Here is an 18133-nt window from a genome sequence, read left to right as displayed (position 1 = left end):
TTGCTTGTGTCTTCTGAGCAGCACCGGGGTTAAATAAGTGTGAGATGATGTGCCAATACAAACATTCCATTATCCTGGCTAATAAGCATATCAAAATGTTACGAAAGGGTATTTTCTGGGCTTGGAATGTACACTTGCCCAGAAAGGGCAGGAATACTTCAGGTCAGGTAAGTGGCCTAAGAAATGCCACGGACTCCTTTCGTAGAGGAGAATGGGGAGGGTCCAGATACGCTGTCTCTGAGGAGGAAATGAGGAAATGAAGAGGGGATTGGCAGGGAATGGAGGGGGGGGCAAAAGAAGAGAGCAAAAACTAAGAGAAGATAGGCTAGGAGAGGAGAAAGAAAGGCAGATGAATCCTTCAGAGGTGGTGAAATTCAGAGGTAGTTATAGTGGCAAAATGAAGGTGTAGCCAGTTTATTGGTAGTGAAGCAGTGAGTGCCATTATTTTTGACTCTTTCTGAAGGAGTTTTCACTTGCTTTGCCCCAGTTAGTGCACGGCAAAACTTCAGTCCCAGCCCTTCCTAGCTTCAAAAAGGAAAAAAGGAAAAAAAAAAAAAAGAAGGAAAAAAAAAAAAGAAGGAAAAAAAAAAAGAAGGAAAAAAAAAAGAAGGAAAAAAAAGAAAAAAAACATGCTCAATTTTAACTTCAGGTAGTACAAGCTGCTGAATACAGTGCAAAGCTGTCCTGTGACTGCTCCCTCCCCAGACTGTATCTGGTACACCTTGTTGCGATATGTAGCATGGTATGTATCTGAGGGTAGAGCATGCGTGTTGCTATTTGGATCTCTGTTCCTTGTGTTTCAGGCATCTGGTGTGGAAGGCTCAGATATTCCTGATGATGGCAAACTTATAGGATTTGCACAGCTCAGCATCAGCTAAACAATGGTCCCAGGAGATGTTTCCCAACTGAGAACCCACATGTGCATATTCGTAATGCTTCTGTTAGCCTAAAAAAAACCACTACTGCCAAAGAATTGAACTACAGCCCCCTTCCTAGAAGCTTTAACATTTTCCTTAATAGGATCACAAACCTTCCTGAAATTACCGATGGCGTTTACACCTTTTGTAAACAACTCTCATGTTTTTGTATCTGTCATCTCAAACATGCAGTTCCAACATGTCATTGCCTGCATGTTCATTTTATTATTGCCTTACTTTAAAGAAAAATACTACTGAGTACGAAGCAGGGGGTTCCACTGCTCTGATGATCTTGCCTAAATGTTTGCTTACATGTGGTTTCATTTTTTTTCACTTGCTATTTTTGCACAAGTTTTAATACTGAACGGATCTTTTTTGTTCTTTACCTGCTTCTCCTATCTGAAACACCAATGTACATGTTGTTTGGGTCACCTGGAGTGCTGAGAAATCCGCTTCTCTTCCTCTGTGTTTTTCAAAACTGCTGGTTTGAACGCTTGCACCTGAGAAAGCAAGCCAAGTCTTAACCCACGGGAGGGAGAGCTGCCTTCCCTTATGTTTGTGTTTTTGAGAAATTCCTTGACTTTGAGGTGTTAGAAGTCAGCTTCCCTTTGTAAACTGCCTTAATTTTATTTTATTTTATTTTATTTTTTACCATTTTGGTTCTCTCCACATGAGTGCCAGGCGTGGCATGAGGGCTGAACCTTTTAATTTACATTAAGCAGTCCTTCCTCAAAACGTCTTTCATTTCTGCATCTTAGATGTAGTCTGTTCTTGAAGCAGACCAATGAGGCATTGCTGTCTGGAAACTGGTCTTTCAGATGATCAACAAAATATTTGTGGTCAGAGGGAGAGGAGATCTGTGTCACTGCGTTTGGAAAAGATGCACTTCGAACTGTTCCTGAAACCCGGTCTGTTATGCCTGGCTGCGCGAGTCCTCCTCCCGACGTGTTTCCCAGTCCTTTGCAAACTGGTACCCGTGGAACCATCCCTGTCATGTTTTACAGCAATAAAGAATCGCCAGTAGAGTGGTAGTACTGGGCAAGCGAGCACCGGGCTGTGTCCCTCCTGCACTAATCGCTTGGGTCGTCAGCCTTCTCATCGGTCCAAGCCTCGACGTTTGATCAGGATGTCACCGAAACCCTGTCACACACGTATTTAGCTTTTATTTCTATGTGGTGTTGAATTTGAGGTTCTACATGAATAATATAAATTATACTCTGCGTTTGATAAGAGACACTTGTAATGCAATATGTGAATAATAAATGGTGTTGATTTTTTTTTTTCCCTACTGTTTCACAGTTGGCCTTTGTAACTGCTATTGGCTCTGGAGTGTTTTCTACACAGAAATTGTAAGCCTGTAATTTAACACACAGATGGAAACGTGTTTGGTTTCCATCAGCCACAAACAATGCAGAAACAGAGTGTTAAAGCAGAATGACTGGGTTCAATTAGGACTTTTTTTTTATTTCCAAGTCTTCAGATGAACAATCTGTATTTATATATTGTTCTCTATGAGCAGCTGTGGAAGCTTCCTGAATTGTGCATGTTCTTTTTATACCGCCCTTGTTGCTTTTAGCCTATAGGTGGATATTGGGTATGTCCCCATGGGCTATTTGCAGCCCCATGGCTGGTGAGTGTGAAGGGGAGGGAGAGGAGAAAGAGGGTTTTGGAGCAAGAGCATCCCAGGGTGCTGAGCAGAAGCTCTCAAGAGCCCAGGAAGTGGGTGCTGGATACCGGGGAGTTGGTGGTGGCTGGGTTTGGCCAAGTGCGTGCATACACGTGTGTGTGACACCTCTGGTACTTTCTCCTGTTGTCTGACACAAAGCACTCCCTGCGGTGTCCCCCATCAAGCTTCTTGGCTTGGGAAGAGCAGGCTGGCATCTCGATTTTCAGGTCACCCTATGGTCGGTATGGATGTCTTGGAAACCCTTAGGATACAGAGACAAAGTAGTCTTGGTACAGTATTATTTTCCCTTCTGCCCGCATGCCATGGGGACCTCCTTGTTCATTTGTGTACTGGTGCTGAGAAGGGTAGGACTTGAACTGCTCAAATGGAACAATGCAGCATCTATTTATTAAGTTATTCCCCACCTTCCCAAAGCCAGGACTTAGAGAGCTTGAGCTCAAACTAACCCAAGGCTCTGTAGTTCTTTAATGGAGAAAATAAGTAAGGAAGAAACTGATGTTTTTTGTTCTATAGAGCTCCAGATGTTTTGGGTAGGGATCCAAAATATTTACCTGGGCTATTACAGTTCTAGACAACTGTCTTTTCTGATGTTGTTCAGTAAGTGCCAATGCTGTTCATAATTGTTTTCCAGTGTCATTAAGAATTTGGGTTTTGTGCAAATTTCTGATTTGAACCTGGAAGCAGGTAGTAATTTTTAGTTCCTACTTCTAAGGACAATGCTCTGTTAATGAAAACGGATCCTCTTCACAACTTTGGTGTATTGTAGATTATAATGAAAGATGTAAAATATTCAGGCTTTTTTCCTTTTTTGGACTTTGTATTTTACTGCATGTCTCTAATTTTTAATCAATAAAGAACAAATTGTCCATTGCCGTGTGTTTGGTGTGTGGTTTACGTGTCATTGGGTCGGATGGTGTATCTTGGGGAAGGGGTTTGTCTGAGTGGTGTCTGCAGCCCCTGGGGCATTTCTGTCTGGGGAGGTGGGAGGTTTGACAAACCCCAGGAGGACTCAGTGGGGAAGGGGTGAGGATGCTCTGCAGGAGTTGTGTGCAGAAATGGAGCCAGGATGGCAATTAGGATTGTACCCTGAGGGCTTGTCTCAGGTTGAACAGTTTGCTCGAAGCTCTGTGTGCCCTGTGCAGCTGGGCATGAGCTTCCCCCATCCAGGAACACCTCAGGGTGGCACAGGCTGGTATTAAAGTGGGATGATTTATACCCTGAGAAGCGTTTGGAGCATGAACTGCACTCCCTCCTCTCCATGTCCACAATACTTTTTCGTTCTGAATTTGAGGCTTCAGGGCGGTTGTGATCCAGAGGTGCCTCTGAGATCTCTCCCTTTACATTTGTAGTGGAGCCAGGACTTCAAGAAAATGCACTGGTGGTGAGAGGTAGAACACAGGCATGCTGCCATCTTGTCATCCTGACAGCTCTTAGCTGTAGCTAGGCCATTCCTCTCTGGAAGCACCAGTATCCTTTGCTGCAGCATACTTGTGCGCCAGTGGTCATGCTTTGAGCCGCAAGAGCAAGGAGGTGCCTGAAGTGAAAGGTCTTGTCCAAGCGTGCAGGTGACAAGGCTGTTGGCAGACTGTCAGTAAACCTCTTGCAATGAGATTGAAAATACTTCTGTGACCTGGCACTGAGCCGCTGCCATGGTTGCGGCAATAGATTTGTCACCGCGAATGCTGCAATTCGATGTCTGTTAAACTGAGTGGGCATCTGGACAGCTTTCCCTAGTTGTGGTCATCCTTTAACAGCAACCTTGGCCACAACCTTTTAGTGTCATCAAAAGAGAAGTGCCTGGTTGCAAGCAGACTGCCTGACTGCCTCTTGGAAAGCCAATTCCCTGAAGCACTGCACTGGAGAAACCCTAGAGTTTTCCTTCACATCCTTCAATATTTCTTGCCCATCTTCCACAAAGGAAGGAAGTTTTCAGAAATGAAGGGAAATGTTAACACAGAAGTAAAAAACCCTAGTATTTCTCACTGGAGGTCCTCCTGGAAAATTTTCTCTTAATATATGGCTTCTGTTCCTAAGGTGCCCCGTTCATTCAAACTCTGACAGCTTTGTTGACATCATTTACCCAGAGCTTAGTGGGGTTTTGTTTGAGCGAGGTCATGATGTCTCCATTAACAGAAGCAGAAGGGGTCTCCCTGCTCAGTGTGTGGGAACAGAGAAGTTTCTCTAAAGCTTCAGGAACTGTCAAGGGCAAGGTGTGTGTCCTTTGCGAGGGGATAGGGATGGTCCAGTTCTAGGCATGGTCCCGAGGCATTTTGGCTGGGATGCACCCATATGCATGTTCTTGCTTAAAAACAAACAAAAAACCCCACCAAAACAGAAAGTTGTGGTCTTGGACGGTGGCACTTTCTAAGCTGACTCTTCCATTCACCTTTCTAAGGCTCTTGGGCTTAGTTTGCCATTTTCTGGCTCTTTATTTTTCTTAAGGTGTTCCTCTTTACTCCCAAACCCAGAAAACTTTTATCTTGGGTGAATATAACTTCCAAGTTTAAGACGTGGGATAGTAAGGGACGTTCTGAGTTCCAGAACCCCATCTTCTGCATCTAAGCCAACTTCTTTGCTATCTTTCCAGTATTTGGCCAAACCCTGCTTAAAAAGCCCCAGAGAATTATATCCCAGTTTTGTCTCCCATTCCTGCCTCTGTAGGAAATTCCTTTATGGACTCTCCTAAAGGCTTCCCATGCTGCCTTAGTCCAGTGCCTCACAGTCCTCCTGTGACTGAATAGTTCACTCCAGTTACCATCATCCTTGGATGTTTCCCTTTGTGGGTGCTCACCACGAGGTGTCTCATATTGCCCATGCTTGTGGGCTTCCCTGCTCTTCTTACCACATCCCGATCACCTTCTCAAAGTCTCTCCTCCCAGTTGATGAGTTTCCAAATGGGAAGTGACCTCCCCTGGACGGTGCGCACCTCCTGAAATTTCTGTTTCACTTAATGGGAATGCAGCGTGGTTACAAATCCCAACCCAGAACATTGCTTTTTCTTCAAATCTGCATACTCGTGACTGCCTAGAGCTGCAGGGCTTATCTTGGGCTTAAGTTCCAGGTCCAACCCTCTGCAAAGTCTGTCTCTGCAGATGCAGCTGCCAATGTCAGGCGTCGGGGAAATTTGGAAAGCGGTTGGTGATTTTGGGCCGTTTCAGAAATGGCTGGTGCTGCTCACCTTGTTTCCCTGCCTCAGTGTGGCTTTCCACCAGTTTTGCCAACTTTTTATGGTCCAAGGCGTGCCGCATCGCCGTGACACCGGCTGGATCCGTGCCTTCGGCCCCAACCTGACGGAGGAAGAGCAGCTGAACCTCACCTTGCCCCGGGATGCGGATGGTGTGTACGAGCAGTGCTCCATGTACTCGCCGGTGGACTGGGACATGGTGTACGGCCTGAACGCCACGGAGAAACGCAGCAATGGCTGGGTGTACCCCTCAGACCATGAGGTGACGCTGGTCACTCAGGTTTGTAGCATCCTTTTGCTTCCGATTGCTTTGTGCTGTGGTAAATAGTGTTTTGAAGGCTGGAGCGTGCTGAGCTCAAGCAGGGCATGCCTGGAGGCAATTCTCATTCTGTGCTTTGGCTTTGGTGTACAAGATCTTCCCAAATTACAGCAGGTCGATCGAGTCCTCCTGATCTTTACCAAAAGCCATGGAAAGGTGTGTCCTGGACACATGCCCTGGTCAGGTCCTGAGGAGGCCATCTCAGCCCAGAGGTGTGACTTGGCTCCTATCAACCATTGCTGCTTCCTCACCTGTTGTTGAAAACCTCCAGCAATGGGGTTCCCGCTCCTTCCTTTGGTCCTCGGTATCCTCCAGCCTCCTGTAAGTGTGATGCCCAGCTCAGGCTCTCCAATGCCGGTCAGAGCAGAACAGACCCCATTTTCTCTCTCCTAAGTTCTGGCAGCGTTTTGTGCCAGTCCTGTGGCTCCTGCTTCTCCAGATCCATGAGCCCCATGGCTGGTGTCTGACTGACCCTCCTGGACCTCCCCATTTAAACCATGTCAGAGAAGAGTGGATGAGCCCTATGTCAGATTTCTCCCACCCCTGTAGGCCTTCCCCAAGTCTTCCCTGCATATAGCCCCCACCAGCTTGTGGGTTGGCCCAGAACTGGTGGGAACGGTGGATGTCCCGTCCATGGCTTGCTCGTGGTTGCACAGGGAAGCTGCAAAAGATGAAGGAAATGGAGTCCCCTGTCACCTGGGGCCACAGCCAACTGGCCACCCTTCCTCGTCTCCGGCTCTGCCCATCCGTTAGCATCACTCCCTTTATTCCCCTGGACTTTTCCCAGCTCTGCATCTTGCTGAGCTGTCTCGGCCTCTCTGAACCTTGCTTGCCCGAGTGGAACCGCTGGGGACCGTCTCAGCGGTTCAGCAAATACAGCTCCTGCAGTTGCTTTGGAGAATAGTCTCTTCCCCTGTCAATGCCACCTGGCCCTGGCAGAAGCGATGACCCAGGTTGCCTGAAACAGGGGTCTTTCTGTTCCAGCCAGCACCGTATGTTTGTGAGTTGCACAGAGATGATTAATGTATTACACAGTGTACTTAGGACAGGTAAAACATCAAGTCTATCCTGACTTTACATATCTGTGGTGGCTGCCTACGACCGCAGAGCTTATCTTAGGTTTAAACATTAATTGAAGCCCTGTGGAAAGTCTGTCCGAGCGCTGTCCCGCTTCAGATGCAGCTGCCAATGTCAGGCGTCGGGGAAATTTGGAAAGCGGTTGGTGATTTTGGGCCGTTTCAGAAATGGCTGGTGCTGCTCACCTTGTTTCCCTGCCTCAGTGTGGCTTTCCACCAGTTTTGCCAACTTTTTATGGTTCAACACGTGCCGCACCGCTGCGACACCAGCTGGATCCGTGCCATCGGCCCCAACCTGACGGAGGAAGAGCAGCTGAACCTCACCTTGCCCCGGGATGCGGATGGTGCGTACGAGCAGTGCTCCATGTACTCGCCGGTGGACTGGGACCTTGGCTCCATCATGCTGTACGGCCTGAACGCCACGGAGAAGTGCAGCGATGGCTGGGTGTACCCCTCAGCGCAACCGCCGTCCCTGCTGACCGAGGTCTGTAATCGCCTTTTGACGCGCTGGGGATGTGGAAGGGATGGGACACCCAAACGGCCGCCCTGTCCTGGAGTTCAGTCAAAGCTGGTGCCGGCCATGGTGCAGCTGGGTTGGGCTGAGATTTAGATCAGGTGTATTTTGGGGACCTTGGCTCCACCACCCGGCCCCCAGGTGTGGTCATGGAGGGGTTGCATGCAAGCAGGCTGCAATATAGATGTCAGCGATGCCACAGGCAGAGCCAGCGGAGAGATTATTCGCTTCTGGTGGGATGGTTTGGGTCTCCCTGCCCCAGCTGCCCCTCTGCAGACAGGGCGTAACCTTCCATCTTGTCCCTGTGCCCAGCTTTGTGCTTTGGACACCCTGGCCAGGGGGAGGAGGAGGCAGAGCTCAGCACTTGCTTTCTGCTTCCACGCACGCTGGGGAACTCTCAGGGCGAGCAGCTGTGGGGTGTCTGCCGCGGGGTCTCGATGTCGCGACTCCAGCTCAGGGCTGTCGCGAACAGCCTGAGTTCCTCACCGCTCCTCGCTCTGTGCGGAGCCACCAGGTTTGACAAGGAGAGGAAAGCTTGCAAAGCCACGCATCTAACAGGTCAACAGGAGCTTCAGCAACAGCAACAGTGCTCCAGTGAGCAACGCTAAACTTGTTTCAGTGCATGCTGACCTCTCTGTATTTCCCATACATGTGACTCTTTCTATAGATGCCCTCTGGATGCTGGCAGTTGCAGAACATCTCTTTAACAGAAACTGCTCGGCCCAGGAATCAGTGTTGCACGCATCCTTTTTCCTCTGCGAGGGCAGGCAGTCCAGGATGAAGCAATCTGCCAGGACTTCTGTCCCAAGTCCCACTTTAAGCAAAATTTTCCAACCAGGAGGCTCCCCTGGCGGTGCCTGGGCTGGGGGGTTAGTTCTGCGGGTCCCAGTGCTTGGGAGAAGGTCACCACTGACTGTCCCATGGGCTTGTCCCACCTCTGACTTCTGGGCTATGTGCATACTGTGGAGACTTGCATCCTTGGAGGTGGTATCAGAAAGCATCTGGAGCCTGTCAAGAACAAAAGCATCTGTGTTTCCTTCCTCCAGTTTGACCTGGTGTGTGACAGGAAGGACCTGAACGACATCTCCCAGTCCATCTACATGATGGGCCTGTTCTTGGGATCCATGATTTTTGGGCCACTAAGTGACAGGTAAGGAGACGCAACCACCCGTCCGGGGTCTGTGCAAAGCCGGCGGTGCACAGAGCGGCACGCTGCTCCGAGCCTGCCTGGGCACTGCGCTCCGTGCATTTTGTCACCGCTCCTCACTAACAGGGACGCTGACCAAAGTCCTCAGGTCCCGTGAGGATGTGGCAACGCAGGGAGTAGAAGGGAGAAGGGCACAGCGTGCACGCAGGGTGCTTCACAAGTCAACCCAGGGTCTAGTCTGAACCTTACCACCCTCAAGAGCGGGGGATACAGTCGCTGAGTAACCCGCTGAGCTCGTCCCCATCTCCACAGGGTCTCTCCAGATACTGACTGTGTCCTCCTTCTTCCTTCACAGGATCGGCCGCCGGCCAGTCATTCTGATCTCCATCTTCCTCCAGGGCTTGTTTGGCGTAGGAATTGCCTTTGTGCCCCATTTCTATGTGTACATGGCCTTCAGATGTGTCGTGGGGGCTTCTGTGTCAGGGATCACCATGACGATACTGGCTTTAGGTGAGTAGGATGCCCATGCCCTGAGGCAGACAGATGTGGCCTCTCAAGATGCAACAGGAAAGGTCTGTAAAGAAATAAAAATCATCATGTGTGACTTGAAAAACACCACGGTGAGGACAGGTCTTGCTCTGCGCTGTCCTTTGGCACTTTGGCATCTCCTCAACCCTAAGTGAGAGCCCCAAGGGAGAATCTCTCCCATGCCAGTGCTCCGAGGAGGGCAAGGGGACAGCCTCCCAGCTCAGGAGGTCAGTGCGGGGAGAGAGCCCAGTGGGTCTGGGACACGATTGATTTGGGCCCCAGCTCTGCCCCAGTGAGGGGCTCTGTGGACACTGAGAGCCAAGTGGTGACATACCTGAGCTTCATGTCCTCTTGCAGAGGACCAGGACACCCTGACGATACGGAGAGGTGAGCATCTCATGAAACACTGGTGATTCGCATGTGTGACTGATGCCAGAGCTCTGACTACCCATCTCTCCTCACCTCCAGGAGAGCTCTTCTGCAGGGGAAACACCCTATTTGCAACAGGGGAAATCATTTGCATGGATGACTCTGAACCTTCTTTCTTCTTTTCAGCCACAGAATGGGTTGGTGTCTCCTCCCGGCCAAAGGCAGTGCTTATTTCTCACTGCTGTTTCGCCATCGGACAGATGATTTTGGCCGGCTTGAGTTATGGTATTCGCAACTGGAGGCTGCTGGAGATTGCGGGATCTGCTCCTATATTTGCCTTATTCTTCTACATCTGGTAAGTTGGATGTGGGCAGAGCTCTTTGCAGACACAACAGCAGCAAGCATGAGGGATGGCAGTGAGAAGGCAGCAGTTCAGGAGCAGGTTGGGTCTTTCCCATCAGAGTGCAGATGCTGGAGGGGCTTCTGTGGAGCTCAGCACATCTCCCTGGGGCACTGGACCTCTGAGAGCAGCAGCTGCTTTGCTTCAGGTCTTCAAATGTGGCCTTTGAAGCCTAAATGTAGGCCTGGAAAACCTGACCTGAGGAGGTATTTAGATCCATCCATCACATGTGATGCCCATTGCTTGCTGGATGTAGTTGCAGGGAGATGGGCTGTGGGGAAACTCAGCAGGTCACAGCAGCATCTCCTGATGTCACCTCCTCGGCAGGGTGCTGCCAGAATCAGCTCGGTGGCTGGTGACAAAAGGCAGAATAGAAGAAGCTAAGAAGGTCCTTCAGAAGGCGGCATCCATCAACAAGCGCACCATCTCACCAGGACTCCTTGAGCAGGTACCTGTAATGGCATGGGGAACTGCTTGTTGTCTTCAGAGCCTTTCTCCTCTGCGCTTGGGTTTGTAGCAGCCCCTGGAGCTGAGGTCTTCTGATAAACATCTTCCCATGCCTGCTGGGGATGATTTGGGGATGGACTGTAGGCAACTCCAGCTTCAGCTGCGTTGTACAGAGACAAGGTCAGGGAAGAGGCACAGCTTCTGCTGAGGCTGAGCCTGGAGCTTTCTGGAGTCCACCTTGGGATACGGAAAGGACTTAAATGCTTCCCTGGCTTTCCTTCTGTCAGGATTGCAGGAGTGTTGAAGATGAGCACGAGGTCTCTGTTTAGTTTGTGGTTTTCCATGCATAAATGCCTGAAGGGGTCTTACCTTCTTGCTCACCTCGAAGTCCCTGCATTGGGGAAATATTCTTCCCTAGGAACCCCTTAGTCATCAAACCAGTGCATTGGGGACCCAGAGCGCAGATGCAGGAGCCCAGTCCCACTGGGCTGCCCTCCCTCCCGGAGCAGTTTGGGGTCACAAGCCTGTCCCGCTGAGGCTTTCCTTGGACTGCAGATGGAAAAGGAGCTAGCCATGGGTTTCCTTTGCCTGGTTTGACTCTTTGACTTTCTGCATTTTGAAGTTGAAGCCTGAGAAACAGACCAAGTCTGGAAGTCCTCTGGATCTCTTTCGGAAGAAACACCTCCGGAAGGTGACTTTAATCATGTCGTGCGCCTGGTAAGACATCCCCTGGTCCCCTCTTTCCTAACTTCTAGGCGAAGAAAAGAAGGGATTGATGGTTAGTCATAACTGTAAATTCACCTTGTGGTTTTTGGGTGTTATTGATGGGTGTTTCTGCTTCTGGCTATTCAAGATCCTATGCGGTTTGTGCAAAAGGTTAGAGCCATTCCAGCTTTGGCAGTCCTGTGGTATTTGTCTGGCTTTATGTCCCCTTGGAAACGCCGTGGCTTGGTCAAAATGTTGTCATTGGAGATTAACATTGTATTTGCTCATGGCCAATAGATATGCATGCTCAGTGCCACTGTGCCCATCTTTCAGGTTTGTGAACAGCCTTGTCTACTACGGGCTGAGTCTGAACGTGACAAATTTTGGTCTGGACATCTACCTGACTCAGCTTGCGTTCGGAGGAGTGGAAATCCCAGCCCGTATTGGTTGTATCTTCATTCTGCAGTGGTTCGGGAGGAAGAAAAGCCAGGCTGTTCTCCTGCTGCTGAGCGGCCTGGTGTGCCTGATCATCACTGTCATCCCTGAAGGTGAACAACCTCTTCCCATGCTGAAAGGACAGCCTCTGGGACAGGGAGGCACGGAGCCCCAGCCCTTCCCTTGCTGGTGCAGCTCCTGTCCTCCCAACCAGGCCGGCTCGCCTCTCTCAGGGCTTGAGCTGACCCTGGTGCCATGGCCACGGGTGACTTGGTTGACTCCCCAAGGCCCGTTCCGATCAGCGAGCTGTTATCGCTTGCCGATGCGGTGGGAGAAGGTAGAGCTGAGCCCGGCAGGCCAGCTATTAGCGGAGCTGTCCTCTGGGAAAACTGCCACGTTGGGGCGGTGAGACGACGGACGCAAAGCGCGCTGGAGGCGGCTCCCAGGCCAGAGCTGCTCCCCGGCCCGCGTTCAGGCGCCGTTCGGAGGCGACGGCCTGTTGCCGTGCGTCCCCAGCCTCCGTCCCCGAGCGGTGCCGCGTCCTCCCTCGTCCCACAGCGCCGGCGTCTCCTCCTCCCCTCAGACCAGCCCGCCACCGCCACCGTCCTGGCCGTCCTCGGCAAGTTCGCCGCCTCGGCCTCCTTCTCCACCTCCTACGTCTACTCGGCGGAGCTCTTCCCCACGGTGGTCAGGTGAGGTCTACCCCCCGCCTCGGAGCTTCCCTCCGAGGCCGGTTGAGTTCCTCTCGGTCCCGCGGCGGCCCCGGGGCGGTGGGGGGAACGCCGAGCCCTTCCCGCGCCTCCCGCCGCCCCTCGCTTCCCCAGGCAGACCGGCGTGGGACTGTGCTCCATGTCGGCGCGGCTGGCGGGGATCGCGGCCCCGCTGACGCGACTCCTGGGCCGCTACCACCGCGCCGTCCCCATGGCCATCTTCGGGAGCGCCCCTGTGGTGGGGGGGCTGCTCTGCCTCCTCTTGCCCGAGACCCGCGGCACCGACCTGGCGGACGACACCGGGGATGGCGGCCCCCCGCCGCAGGTGGGGACCCGGCGGCGCCCGTGCCGCCTCTTGGGCAGGGATGTGGGGTGCCGGTGCCGCGGGTGGCCGTCAGCCCCGCGTGGGTTGGGGGTTCCTTTGAGGGCCGGCGGCGGTGGGAGGGCAGGGAGCGGGGCCGCCCCGCTGCGGAGGGAGAGGAGGAGGCCCCGTAACCGTGCCCACGGTGGTCATCCCTTTGGTCCTGCCCATGGGATGGAGGGGATCCAGGAACGGCCGGTGCTTCGCTCGCCTCCCGCTGCCCTCCCCGGGGAAGGGCCGGTGCTCGGAGCCATGTCCTCTTGGCTTTTGGCTTCTAGTCGCTCCCAGCTCCCGTTCCCTGCGGGACCGGGTGGAACTGCACCCCGATACTTCTGTTGTCGTGCTGGGAGAAGGGTGTCCACGGGGGCCCAGAGAGCGAGTGCTGAACGGCAAGCCAGGTTGCTAAAGGCTGCGTGTGTCAGAGAAGGCTGCCATCAGCTCATAATGGGTCTTTCTTTGCTTTTAAACCATTTTCCCTTTCATTAGGTCTGTGAAAATGCCAACAGCAGCTCTGAAAATGGACACATAAAAGGAAAAGGAGGTGGCCGAGACAATGAGTGCACAAAGACCACTCACTTCTAGCTGGGCCTGCAAGCAGCTGTAGCTAAAGGCAGCCTAGTGCTGGGCTGGCACTGAGGACAGGCAGGTCTCCGTTTGCAGGACACCACCACCTCTCAAGCGGTCACTGCCAATTCTTAGTTTTCCTTTTCTTTTTTGCCTTCCTGTATCTCCCTCTATAGCTTGTCCTCAGGCACTGCATGCTAACTCTGGTGTTCAACAGTGCTCTCGCTGGAGAAAATCTGATGCTTTTCATTTAGGGGAAAAAAGAAAGAAATCAGAAACCAGGGTGGAGGCAACATTTTATCTTCCTTTTGAGTCTGCAAACTTTGCCCAAGCGAGACACATGCTAGAGCATTGACTAGACTTGCAACAGAGTGCTGTGCTCACTAAAGAGAAAGCCAGAGCAGATGCAGCACGGAAAACAATCTCACACTTGCAAGAAGGAGTGATTTCTCTTGACTGTCTAGCATGATCTTCTCACCTTCTCTTAAAAACACTCCTTTTTATTTTTTTTTTTTAAATTTGAGACACTCAGCTGAGAAAAAAGAGATGCTTTGGAAGAAACAACAAGCAGTGAGCAAGGATGTCTAACAGGCAGCAGAATTTTCACCTTAGTGCTGGTGGCTTTGAATTAAAGCATGTCATGATGCTTTGTGCACGGAAAATTGCGCTGTCGGGCTGTGGTGTAGGACAGCATTAATTTGTCTGTTCCAGGAAACCGAGAGATGTTGTGGCAGTTGGTCTCTTAGAAGAAAGTGCAAATCTTTCTGGGAACTATCAGGTCTATCCTACTCTGTTCTAGTCTATTGCTTCTTGCTGTATCCATTTCTGTCTTTAAACGGTTTAGGACCACTTTTGTCTTATACTGTGATGAAAAAACACGTGCTTTTCCTGTGCTTCCCCTCCTCTTGTCTCCTGTCCCTCAAGATGACTTTCTTTTACCACTGGCTTGGTACAGATGAAGCCCAGAAGTTAGGCAGTGGTGGTGTTCCAGCTTTGTCTGTATACAGCTCAAAGGCTATTTTCTGGTAGTGTCAAGAAGCTTTTCAAGCAGACTTTATTTCTTCTCCCTGTTGTCATGCCTGCATGTTTTCCATGGATCAAAGTACCCCACAGATATGCAGTTTGATGAAGACAGAGTTTTGGATAAAGTCAGTGACATGGGACAATGCCCCACCAGGAGGGGCTGTCTGTGGTGCCATCTTCTCTCTGGCACTGCTTTTCAAAGGATTTGCTGTGGTGCTCCTGTTCAGTGGCCCTGAGTATAGAGGAGCTCGGTCCTTTGCCCAAGGGCACTTTTTCCTTGGCAAAGGCTGAGGGCTGGCTCCTTTGGGCTTTTATGGAAAATAAAATGTTGAGGGTAAAGGCTGAGGGAAGAGCTTGGAGCAAAAGGAGTGAACCACGGCTCCTTTTGGGAATTCTGCTCTGAGATGCTCTGTTTCAGGTTGCCTCAAAAATAAAGGTGTCCAAGCACATCTGATGTACTTCTGCTTCCATCTCATTCATACGTCCAGTAGGTTGAAGATCCATTTCATCTGCTCTTCTCTAGATCACTGCACCTGGTTAGTTTGAAGACCACTGGACGGTGCACTTTTGGCTGAAGAGCACCTGAATAGCTTGATTCATGGTGTTTTGCCCAGCTCAGCAGAAATGGGAGGATATCCAAAGGTTTTGCTGTGCCTTAATGTCACTGCTACCTGGTCCACGCACGGTCTTGCACTGTAATAAATAGACCTCACAGTACGGGGTTGAGCTAGGTGTGGTGGAATAGCATGTAAGAATGCAAATACACTTTTTCATATATAAAATTGGATGTTTGGGGCTCTCACCATGATGAGGCTATGGGCCAAGCGTAAAAAGTGCCTCAGGTGACCTGAAGGGATAACTAAGGGAAGAGGATGACGCCATAGCCAAGGGGAGGGAGCCAAACGGCTGAAGAGAAGGTGAGAACAAAATGGGGTAGCGAGGTTTAGCTGGGAAAAGCAGATGCAAGACCTTGGTAGAGTGGCTTACCAAGCCATGACTGGAGGGCCAGTTGTGGGAAGGTGCTGAAAGTGGCAGCGGTGAGCAAATGCCAGAGACACCGTGAAGGGTTTGCTAAAGCATATCGATTAACGTCCAAGCCTTCTTCAGGCCCTTCTATATCAGACATGAGAGCGAGGCCCTGCTCCTGTGCTTACACCCTCACTTATGCCTGTCTGTGTTCACGTCGGAACCCCTTGACCCCCATCGCCTCTTCGGAGGAGACCCGGGTTCATGTATCGGAACCTCCCCACTGCCGATGAAGCTGGTCAGGCAAGGCCAGAGGTATCTAAGGCGTTGGAGGGGCAGCAGAGCCTGGCCTGGTCCTGTTCCCTGAGGTAAGGCGAGGAGCTATGGGGCGAAGCAGCTCCTGTTGCCAGAGGAGTCCCACAGGGACCGCTGAGACAATCAGCGCATCCTCGGTGTCAGTGACACCAACAAACGATGCTGCAACCCTGACTCCTGGCTGTGGGGCAGAGGTGTCAGGATCCTGGACCTTGCCCTTTGACTAGAGGACATTGTCCTCTCCTTCCTCCCGACCCCGTACTGGGAAGGTCCCAGGTCCATGACAAGAGCAAAGCTTGCAGAAAGGGACCCAGCAGGGAATGGCTGAGGAGGTGAGGAGAAGCAGCATTCGTGCTGCTCTCATGACGCTGTGCAATGGGTCAGTGCCAAAGCCCAGATCCTGCAAATGCCCTGGCCCATCTCCAGCCATGGCCAGGTCCCACGTGACACTGGGGAGATTTTGTGCACCAAAGCCAAAGCAGAAAATGAATATCACCTCCAGGCACGTCCAGCCCGGACTTGGGACACCGCAGCCTTCAAAACACCATTTACTACAGCGCAAAGCAATTGGAAACAAAAGGATGTTGCTGCAAGCCTGACTGACCAGCCTTCTTCTTTGACCAAGAGCAGTGCTGTGTTTTGAGGAGATAGCTTCATGAATGGACACCAAATACATTCTCTGCTTGCAAACAAGTAGCGCAGGAGAAGGGGCCAACCTTCTCTTTCTTTTGCGTGGCACTAGATGACACTAAAATGTTGCGGCTGAGCTGGCAGCAGCCAACCAAAGACACTGTTAAAGACTGGCCATGACTGGGGAAAGCTGTCCAGATGACCACTCAGTTTAACTGACATTGAATTGTAGTGTGCACTACACAGTTCAGGAAGCTTCCACAGCCGCTACTAGAGCAAATAAATATAGATCGTTCATCTGAAGACTTGGAAAAAAAAAAAGTCCTAATTGAACTCAGCCATTCTGCTTTAACACTCTGTTTCTGCATTGTGTGTGGCTGATGGAAACCAAACACGTTTCCATCTGTGTGTTAAATTACAGGCTTACAATTTCTGTGTAGAAAACACTCCAGAGCCAATAGCAGTTACAAAGGCCAACTGTGAAACAGTAGGGAAAAAAAAAAAATCCACACCATTTATTATTCGCATATTGCATTACAAGTGTCTCTTATCAAACTCAGAGTATAGTTTATATTATTCATGTAGAACCTCAAATTCAACACCACATAGAAATAAAAGCTAAATACGTGTGTGACAGGGTTTCGGTGACATCCTGATCAAACGTCGAGGCTTGGACCGACGAGAAGGCTGACGACCCAAGCGATTAGTGCAGGAGGGACACAGCCCGGTGCTCGCTTGCCCAGTACTACCACTCTACTGGCGATTCTTTATTGCTGTAAAACATGACAGGGATGGTTCCACGGGTACCAGTTTGCAAAGGACTGGGAAACACATCGGGAGGAGGACTCGCGCAGCCAGGCATAACAGACCGGGTTTCAGGAACAGTTCGAAGTGCATCTTTTCCAAACGCAGAGTGACACAGATCTCCTCTCCCTCTGACCACAAATATTTTGTTGATCATCTGAAAGACCAGCTTCCAGACAGCAATGCCTCACTGGTCTGCTTAAAGAAAGATTGGGTGAGACTAAAACTTTAGTATATGCCTGTCCATTCATCACTTGCTCTCTGAGCATCTGTAGACATCCCTCTCCAAGTCTACTCCGTCCTCTCTGGTGTCTCTCTTGGACAAAATTTCCAGTCTCTTGCTGCTGAAGACAAGAAGGAGAGAGGAAGAGACGATATTGTATCCATCCTGGTTTCTGACATATTTTTCTTTGCCTTAAATTTTCAGCTTTGGATTTTTTTTGCCTTAAATTCAGAGCTCCGGGTCCCCACCTGTGGTGGGGGGCAGCCATCCCCCGTGTCATCCGCCGGGTCGGTGCCACGGGTCTCGGGCAAGAGGAGGCAGAGCAGAGGACAACTCCGCTAATAGCTGGGCTGCCGGGCTCAGCTCTACCCTCTCCTATCAAGAAGACTTGGCTTTGACAACTGTCCCCCAAGCTGTCAGTTTCATTTGCTCCATGTAGAAACCTTGGTTAGTCATAAAACTAGATCTAAACTACAGTGTCTTGGGGAGAATCCTAAAATAGATTTGGTTTAGAGAGTACCCTTAAGAAAAACATAGCACGTTATGCACACAGATATACAGAGCACACAGGATTGGGGCATAAGAAATGACACCAGCTTGGTTTTACCCGAGGTTCTGATGTCACTTGAAAAGCAGATTGACCTGATTTCTGCTGCATGTCTGAGCCGCTTCCTGGACAGACTCCCTGAGTGTTTTATATCTTTATTCGTGGAAACGGCAAAGCTGGATTGCCGTCAGTGTATGCAATTCAGCATGGAATTTGGCAAAGGTCTCCTGGCCGCTTTCACCAGAGCGATAAGGGTGCGTCA

General features: G+C 50.7%; 2 protein-coding genes and 1 long non-coding RNA gene across 7 annotated transcripts in view; 2 read left to right on the top strand and 1 right to left on the bottom strand.

Moving 5' to 3' along the window:
* OXSR1 (oxidative stress responsive kinase 1) overlaps positions 1–3474 on the top strand; it is a 95014-nt gene extending 91540 nt beyond the window's left edge. For both annotated transcript variants that reach the window (XM_030008433.2, XM_030008432.2), the window contains one exon: positions 804–3474. In XM_030008433.2, the coding sequence (XP_029864293.1) occupies positions 804–835 (32 nt within the window). In that variant the 3' untranslated portion in view covers positions 836–3474. The remainder of the gene's footprint in view (positions 1–803) is intronic.
* Positions 410–17894, bottom strand: LOC115339079. Its single transcript, XR_003922634.1, has 3 exons — positions 17884–17894; positions 15843–15844; positions 410–525 (listed from the first exon to the last, which is right to left on the bottom strand). It is a non-coding gene; the product is annotated as an uncharacterized LOC115339079 (long non-coding RNA).
* Positions 7241–15103, top strand: LOC115339076 (solute carrier family 22 member 13-like). 4 transcript variants are annotated; one of them, XM_030008429.2, is made up of 10 exons: positions 7241–7667; positions 8744–8847; positions 9200–9354; positions 9928–10096; positions 10469–10589; positions 11211–11305; positions 11627–11841; positions 12287–12420; positions 12553–12763; positions 14910–15103. In XM_030008429.2, the coding sequence occupies exons 1-10, from the start codon at positions 7284–7286 to the stop codon at positions 14930–14932; spliced, it is 1611 nt and encodes a 536-aa protein (XP_029864289.1). In that variant the 5' UTR covers positions 7241–7283; the 3' UTR covers positions 14933–15103. The 4 variants fall into 4 exon arrangements, with proteins under 4 accessions (XP_029864289.1, XP_029864290.1, XP_029864291.1 ...); XM_030008430.2 differs by lacking the exon at positions 14910–15103 and adding an exon at positions 13286–13371 and having other exon boundaries at positions 7242–7667; XM_030008431.2 differs by having other exon boundaries at positions 7246–7667; positions 12312–12420.
* Positions 17895–18133: the final 239 nt, after the last annotated feature.

Source organism: Aquila chrysaetos, chromosome 3, assembly GCF_900496995.4.
Source record: "Aquila chrysaetos chrysaetos chromosome 3, bAquChr1.4, whole genome shotgun sequence".
NCBI classification, from domain to species: Eukaryota; Metazoa; Chordata; class Aves; order Accipitriformes; family Accipitridae; genus Aquila; species Aquila chrysaetos.
The sequence above is the reverse complement of the archived record's forward strand: the minus strand, read 5'-3'. Positions and strand labels throughout refer to the sequence as shown.